General features: G+C 31.6%; 1 protein-coding gene across 2 annotated transcripts; it reads left to right on the top strand.

The window, feature by feature from the left end:
* Nucleotides 1–1,459: 1,459 nt before the first annotated feature.
* LOC148284044 (uncharacterized) lies at nucleotides 1,460–7,136 on the top strand. 2 transcript variants are annotated; one of them, XR_015825422.1, is made up of 4 exons: nucleotides 1,460–1,920; nucleotides 2,437–2,499; nucleotides 2,723–2,812; nucleotides 6,898–7,136. XR_015825422.1 is itself a non-coding variant. In XM_088242743.1 (4 exons), the coding sequence occupies exons 1-4, from the start codon at nucleotides 1,791–1,793 to the stop codon at nucleotides 3,859–3,861; spliced, it is 363 nt and encodes a 120-aa protein (XP_088098869.1). In that variant the 5' UTR covers nucleotides 1,460–1,790; the 3' UTR covers nucleotides 3,862–4,492. The 2 variants fall into 2 exon arrangements, 1 of the variants encoding a protein (XP_088098869.1); XM_088242743.1 differs by lacking the exon at nucleotides 6,898–7,136 and adding an exon at nucleotides 3,782–4,492.
* The last annotated feature ends 1,517 nt before the right edge of the window (nucleotides 7,137–8,653 follow it).

Genomic DNA, 8,653 nt, shown 5'->3' with positions numbered 1-8,653 from the left:
CTCACAAATGGAAGGTTCCGGGTTCGATTCCCGATGAGAACACCAAAAATTAATGTGATTTTTGTTCAAGCCTGGGTGTTTTGTGCTGTAATTCACAAATGTAATTAGGCCTATTTTTATGCAAAAAGAAAATAAATAAAAATAAATGTAAATTTTCAATAATAATTTGTTGAAATATTATTACACATCAATATACAAAATACATAATTAAAATTACAGAACACTGATAAATTATTTAATAAAACATGGGGAATCAAAGTTAAGATCCTGTATGTAATATTTCAATTTATTTTTTTAATAATTTCTTAATTCAAACTTGTTAATTTTGATAGTAAAAATGAATATAAAATAATTTAGTCAAATAATAGTAGTAATACATTTATAAATATGGCATAATAGATAATTAACAGTTTTTTAAGCAGATTAATAAATAATTTAATGTTTCAATTATCAATAGTCAAAATACATATTTATAAATAATTGAGCATCACTATTAAATTTATAAAAAAGTTATAAACATACATATATGCATCTAAAGGTAATAATGAAGACAGCATCGATACTATAAATTTATTCCCTGATTAATCTTATTAATTTATTGTACAAACTGTCATAATTTACGTATAAATGTTATTGAATACGAGTAGTCTTCTAATGGTCAGTTTTGATAATATGGGACCCTACTTAATTAATTTATTTTCGGTATAATATGTTTATAATACAATATAAAAAATGAATCCCTCCATGCAACTGTTAAATGAAATTTAATAGTGTAATATTTGAATAATGTACAAAATAAGTTTTTGAACTATGTTAAATTCCCCGAGGGATCGTTTTCATAACAATAAATTGCTTTGTCTACTAAATTTGTTAAAGCTGAGTGATTGGGAAAAACTGTTTTGACCTGAGAATAAATAAATTAAATAATTTGTTTCAAATATTATTTACCAACAATGACACTTACTATTGAGCTTGGTTCAAAATACTTATTTTGTGGTACAATCATTAACGATAATGAATACAACATACACAATGTACCTATGTGTACATCATTTTCATATCAATATGTTTCTTTTTTGGGTGATACCGTGTGTTGGATTTGTTCCGACGTTTCGGCTACCATCGCAGGAGCCATATTCAGGGTAAGCTGAGTGTTTTGTAGAAAAAAGCGTGTGATTAAGTAGTAGTAATTTAGTAATTTATAGACACCGGACATTTTATCGCCTTTGAACCGAAAATTTTGCATAAACCCAGTAATTACAGTGTACGTATAGTAAAAGAGGCAATTGAAATACACGGACACCCAAAAAACATAAACAAAATGACGGGCTTAAACTAAACTCACCATGGTTTCCAGTACTACATACTACAAAAATGAATAGAAATGTGCCTACTGCCGACTGCGACACGGTACAAATTACTAGTACTTAAAAACACACTTTTTTTATACAAAACACCAGGCAGTTTTCAGCCAATACAAGACTTTCTAGTCATTCTTCCGATGTCGCACAAGCCACTTGCTAGTAAATCAATACAGTTTGTGGCGCAACTGTCGGCGGCGTGTGCCCAGCCACGCCGTGCCGGCCGGCGTCCTTCTAGACGAACCGCCAATTTATCCGTTTCCATTCGAAATCGCTGTCACACTGCTCTCTGTGTTTTTGCACTTTTTCTTCGAAATACCGAGTTGTTGCGTACCGAATCGTAATTCTACGAAAAAACTACATCGTTTTCCGAAACGATATCCACATTTATTTAAAGAACGGATCAATCGTGTTCAAAGTCCCAAATTTATGAATTTATCCGATGACAAGATTAATCGACGTTGTTTTGTGTGCATTAAACACTTCAACGCATTCAACTTTAGCCAATACAATGACATCCAGCTTTTATTGTGCTCTGTGCCTACCATTGGATTGCCAGGTAAATTACATGATATTTCATACATAATTATTTCAAGAATTTGTCTCATGTTGCACGTTTATTCGTCCCGTTTGCCTGCCCTGCAAATTTATAACTCATAGGAAAAGCATACTTTTATTAATCTGGACCCATTTTACAATTAAAGTTATTAGTATTTCTGCAAGAAAAATATATGTACGACTTAGGTTAGCTTTCCACTGTAATTGCACCTTATTTATCTGTCTTGTGTCTATACAATTGCAAGTCTGCTTTTGGAATGTGGTGTTTGTGATTTGTCTTACAGTTTTGCTATATCGTTTCATATTTTTTGTCTCAATCGGAGTTTATATTGTTTTTACAGTTGATTAATCGGGTTATAATGTATGTACAAAGTTGGCGTAGTGCCTTTTCCTGCAACTTCCGACATTTTTATTTGGTCATTATTTACAAACAATTACTAGGGTGGCATGGTGTGTATACAATTGTAAGGATGTGCTTTTGCAATGTGGTGTTGGTAATTTGTATTTTTTTTTACAGGGTTTAACAAGTCACCATCCAAAGAAAATAGTTTTCATTATTTACTTGGTGAACAGAGTTCGGGTATGTATTTCTATAATTTTCACATTTCCTTGCACCCCTTCTTTCAGACTTATGTTCTATCTCAGTTATTATATTATCGTTAATGCTTTCTACACGTCCTAACCATCTCAGCTTATTCTTTTCTATTCGTTCAAGCCTTACTCGATCTTTCAAGGTTTTTCCTGAAATTCTTGCATTATGTTATCTGGTATGATGTTCATTTTATTTTCATTGTGAATTACAGTCGGCGTAGCTGTTACTGAAGAACTCCCCTGTGCACTCCCGGAAGGCGTTGCCAATTGCAGTGGTACGACTTTCATCCAACCTATTTCTGGTTTGTAGTAATATTTTTTTATTTTTGTAATAAAAATTTACAGACATACATATTTATATATAAGAGAAAGAGAAACATCTTTGTTTCTTTGTTAAAAAGAAAAAAATAATAAAAAATACATATAAATTCAGGAGAGTTCAGCGTGTGTAAGAGTTAATGGGAGATTTACATCTTGGTTTGCGATCTCAAAAGGCATGAAACAGGGATGTGTAATGTCACTATGGTTGTTTAATCTATACATGGACAACTGTATGAAAGAGATAGAATGTATGGGTATTGGAGCAAAAACTGATAATTTTTCAGTCAGCTGCTTGTTGTATGTTGATGATGCAGTTCTGTTAGCAAGCAGCAACGAGGATTTGCAACAAATAGTCTCTAGAATGTATGATGTATGCCTGGAGAGCCAATTGGCGATGAACCAAACTAAGTCAAAAGTGATGATATTTGAACGTAGTTATACAGAAAGCAGCCAGCCATAGAAAAGTGAAACTGAGATAATAGCCATTTTGTGAAAAGGGTGAATTATAAAATCTACACAACAGTTGGAATGTTTTTGACTAACAAATGATAACAATGAATACATAAGTTTTTTTAAATATTACGAACAAGAATCTTATTATGTATTTGACAAGTTTAAATGATTTTTATAGTACCATAAGATTTTTCTAGTTTTGTGGGTGTTTTCTGCAAATTTACAAATGCCGTTTTTGTGATCGACAAAGACTACAGCGTCTGAGCGTGGGCCATTCCTTTTTTAATTATTAAAAAGTTTATAGCACATTTATATCGTATGACATGACCATGAAAGTGACCCTCTCAGTTGAAACAAATTTCTGACCCATAATTTTCTCCAGCAAATCGGCATATTAAAGCTGTTTGTATTTTCGAAGAACTTAAAATGTACACATACAGTTACTTGTCCGACTCATTGACACATTGTCACATATTACTAATTAATAATGTTTTTAGATATCAACGCTGATGACATATCAGGCCCACTGCGTATTTCTGGTCTGAGTGCACTCCAGCAGAGTAATGTAGTCCAGTAGTCAATGTTAATATTTAGATTTTTCAATCACTTATATGATATTTGAGGAAAATAATTGTATTCTGTGCTTTCCCCGCTATTATACCCGACCCAGTGATTACGAAAATATTGATGTACTTCGTTGAATAACTAATTGAATATTTTAACTTTAATATAATAACTCCTATCTAGTGAGGTCCCAATATCACCGGAAAACCCCTTAATTAAGAATATAAACAAATAAGTAAAGAGCCATAAAACATAAAAATAATTTACCATGGAACCTAATGTTTGTCAATTAGGATGTTTGAATATTAAAAAAATAATTTGTTAATTTATTATAATGGGTACCCACAGTAATGGGAAATTAAAATGTTTTAGCTGTTCATTAGGTATTAATTATTACTCTACAAAAAAAACGTAATTATTATTATACAAACTCTATTCTACAAACTATTCTACAAACAAAACGTAATTGTGGTAAATGAGGTATATCAGCTCGATATTGATCCAAGAATACTTCAGAAAAAGTTTCTTCGATTTCTTCCTTAAGAGTCATATAAACTATCATCACATCACTTAGAAGTTGATCGTTATTGTCTAATTCACTTTCGGAATAGGTTGAGCTGCTAAGTCTCCAAGTTTCTCGGTGAGGTACTATTATTTCTATATCACTTTCACTATCTGTTATCATTTTGAATGATATATTTTGTAAATTTATTCACAATAAAAAGGACGCTTTGCAGAGTTAAATTGTTTGTTAGAGTAACAAAGTAAGATTAAATATATATATAAATGTAAAAAATATGTAATTTACCACAGCTGTTTGTAATTTCGGCAACTGTTGTCTATCTCGCTCAATCCATTATGCGTGAACTAGCTATTAGTGAAACGGAATATTTTTCTTGGAAGAAATATCAATTTGTGAGACAGTTGCACAAAAACTTTTTTTATTTTTTATTATATTATTACAACTACCAAGAAATAACATAACTTCTTAGTACATTTACCAGTTATCTTTAAGTTTCAATCTAAATAACTCCCTACAAACATTTGGACATACTCTTAAAATATTGTTGATTAAAAAACTTGCATAAAAAAATTAAAGTGTTTTTAGGCATTACCTAGGAGGTGAAATAATTTATCTAGATGAAACTCACCGACATCAATAAAGGTTTGATGCCGCCCGTCAATTAAAAAATGCGTTTGTAGTGTCTAGAGGCGATTATTGTAATGGTATCTATGCAGGTCTACCAATGAACAAAATGACTCGCCTACAATCTGTATTGAATACCGCAGCGAGACTTATTTTCGGAATCTCTAAGTTCAGTCATATCACTCCACTACTTCAGGAACTACACTGGCTACGTTTTCCACAGAGGGTGGAATACAAACTCTGTTGGCTTATGTATATGTCACTGCACAACTCTGCTGTAAATAAAATAAATATCCTGAAACAGGAAACCCGTGAATTGTACCTTCGGGGTGGTACTGAATATAGAGTTCACGGGTTTGAAATTGAAGGCCATGAAATCGTACAAATGTTTGATGTGCCACATCTTTTGAAGGGATTTAGAAATAATATGCTAGTAAAAGATGTACATTTTGTTCAAAATTTTGTATCAAAAATAGCAAAGTGGTCCCATATTGTACAATCATACACATACGATCAAGCAAGAGGGGAAGACTTTTTCCAAATGCACAAATTAACAGATTGTCATATTTTCCCTGATAAACTTAGAAAAATGAAGGTCAAGGTTGGTGTTCAGCAGGGCAGTAGGAACTACCATGAAATCTTTGGCAGATACTGTGGATGATATTGACGATGGGGCATCGCAGACTGCTGATCTTGTCTTATTTATAAATAAACTTATCGACAGTTTAAATGGCAGTTCTCTCAATGCTGATAGTATTATTTGTAAATACCGTTGTGGAGTCAGATTAACATCTCCCTACTGGAAATTTTGGCAGGAAGCTATTTCCATCTTAAAATCAGTAAAATTTGTAGATTCCTAAAACCAAAAAATATCAATACCACCTACAGTGCGTAACTGGATTACAACTCTGGAAGCAATATCATATTTGAGTAATAAATTACTTACATGTTATAAATTTACTTTTGTGCTTCCACGTAACCTTAACCAAGACCCCATTGAAAACTTTTTTGGCATGGTAAGAAGTCAGGGTGCACGTAACATTAACCCCTCTAGTTCAAATTTTATAGATGCTTTTAAGTCGCTTCTCATATCAAACTTATCTCATACTCGCTCCATTGGAGCAAATGGTGAAAATGATGACGGTGAAATTTTAGATTCATTAAAACTTTTTTTAACATCGGACATCGAAGTCACTCCTTACCAACAAGTTCTTCAAGACAGAAAAGTAGTCAATATGTTGCGGTTTGTAAATATATAGCTGGTTATGTGGCAAAACGGGCTCTATCTAAATTTGGATCTTGTTGTGAATGTAGACTGGATCTTAAATCTAAAATACAGTTACCGGGGCATAGTTTAATAACTTCTAGGGCATGTGGTCCAAATACTTTAATCCATCCAACAATCAAAATCTATAAAGTTTTTAATACCATTGTCAATCACTGCAAAAATAATTTACCGATTATTTGCCATAAGTTTCATGTTATGTCGAGTTTGAAGGAAATAGTACTATCTAAATTAAATCCAGCATGTTTATCTTGTCCAGCACATAGAGGCCATCTTTTTGATTTTATTGTTAACTTAGTATTACGATTATGTATTTTTTCTTGGTGTAAACAAATGAACTTTCTATTAACTGGGCGAAAAAAATTAGAGTCTTGCATTGTTGATCCTCTCAAATTACAAGCTAGAAAGTCTTATAATAAAAGACTTAAGAATAAGAAGCGCAGACAATAAAGTAGATACATGCATACCCTTTTCTTCTTACCTGCCATATAAGCACTTCATTTCATTACTTAATAAGCTTATAAGTGCTTCCTTGTTTTATTCCTAAGCAGCAGCCTAGAAATGTCAATGTGAAATAAAATAAATTATCCACCATTAATAATATTCTTTTGTTTCAGAATGGTGATTGTTGATGCCATGGCTCTTAATCTGCACGAAGAAAATATTTTTCATCCAGGAATAGCAGGGATCCAATGCTGATCACAATGCTGCACAATTTTTAAATAATACTCAATTGTTATTTTTGATAATCCAATATACTAACCACACATGTATATAATATTATTTTACAAGTGTCAGTTTTCTTTCTCGATTCTTTCTGACGTATATAATAGAATCGAGCGATTTATTTTAACAGTAAAATAAAACTATTAAAAATGTTTTTAAATTTTTTTATTTATGTATTCCTATTCCATAATAAATTTATTGTGCAATATCAATATAAAATTGTTTTTTTAAATACAAGACAGAAAGATTAAATTGCGTGCTAATACTTGTATTTAATTAAGCAATTTTGTATTGATATTGTACAATAAATATCAATATATAATGCAACGCAGTGATTTGAATTTTCGCGCCATCGTCAAGCTTCTTGTATGCCACACTAGACAGCGCTGCGATCGACGCCAAAAGTACTTAGATATAGTACCATAGTTTCCTGTCTAAATATATCTGTAGTCTGTGCAAAACACTCAGCCTACCCTGAATATTATTTATTATTTTATAATATTTATTAATGAAATCATACAGTCTTTATATAAAACAAGGTACAAAAGAACAATTGAAATAAGTAAGACCAATTACAGATTTCACACTAATTTATTATGAATGCAGGAGGAGAGGGGAACAATATTTGAATTATAAAAAAGTAAAAATATTACATAAAAAGGAGAAGACATTGTATAGCTACTCTACTTTCCCCTCTCTCTCTCTGCTTCCATGAACATTTAAATTTATTTGTAAGTATAAATTAGGAGTTGAAATCAAAAGTTAAAATAAAAAGTAAAAGTTAAAATTAAAATTCAGTTGAAAGTTTAAATTAAAAGTTAAAATTTTAAAAATTAAATTGAAAGGAGATATGGGAGATATTTGGCTCTTGCAATGTTAGCCGAAACGCCGGAACAAATCCAACACACACGGTATCACAAAAAAAATAAACATATTTACGCTGTGACCGTTAAAACCTTCGCACCTATTTATCATACTCATATGTTTGTTAGATTTACTATGTATCTTATATTTTATTACTTTTCTAAGGATGTTTTTACTGTTTTATCACAAATCTTTATATGTACTTTGCTTCCTTTATTATGTTTAACCATATAATATGAACTATGCTTTCCCTTTACTATATCTTTTAACTATGTTATGCATTTTGTAAAAATTGACTAAGGCTATTCATAAATAAATAAATATGTTTTCAAGAAATTCCCGTCGAGCAGTTATTTTCAGCAATTATTTTACCCCGAAATTCTACGTCAAATTTAAACATTTTTCTTAAATATAGTATGGATGAGACCGTATAAAAAAGCCCTCATGCATTAGTGAGCGAGTTCTTTTCTTAATTTCAACTTACTAATTGTCCCACATAATGCTAGACACCTAAAAATAATGAGTGTCCAGTAAAAATTTACGTGTAATTTATATGAATCAGACGCGTGTTTCTCGGCCCGTCGGCCATAAATTTGGGATTTAGAGGTAACAAACCAGGTTTAGTGCTTTATTATTTCCAAAGAAAATAGGTCAGAGCCTACTGCGGACGTTCTAGGGACAGTCGTCAAACCCTTTACATCACCTAGTATAGAAACCTAGACTAACTAAACATAGTACAATTCGTGAATTCTTATATTTTTTTGCCTGTGGAGATCGCTGCGA

Source organism: Micrasema longulum, unplaced genomic scaffold (assembly GCF_059751315.1).
Source record: "Micrasema longulum isolate JH-2025_06_02 unplaced genomic scaffold, ASM5975131v1 h1tg000163l, whole genome shotgun sequence".
Lineage (NCBI taxonomy): Eukaryota > Metazoa > Arthropoda > Insecta > Trichoptera > Brachycentridae > Micrasema > Micrasema longulum.
Note: the sequence above shows the minus strand (reverse complement) of the source record. Positions and strands in the feature narration are given on the sequence as shown.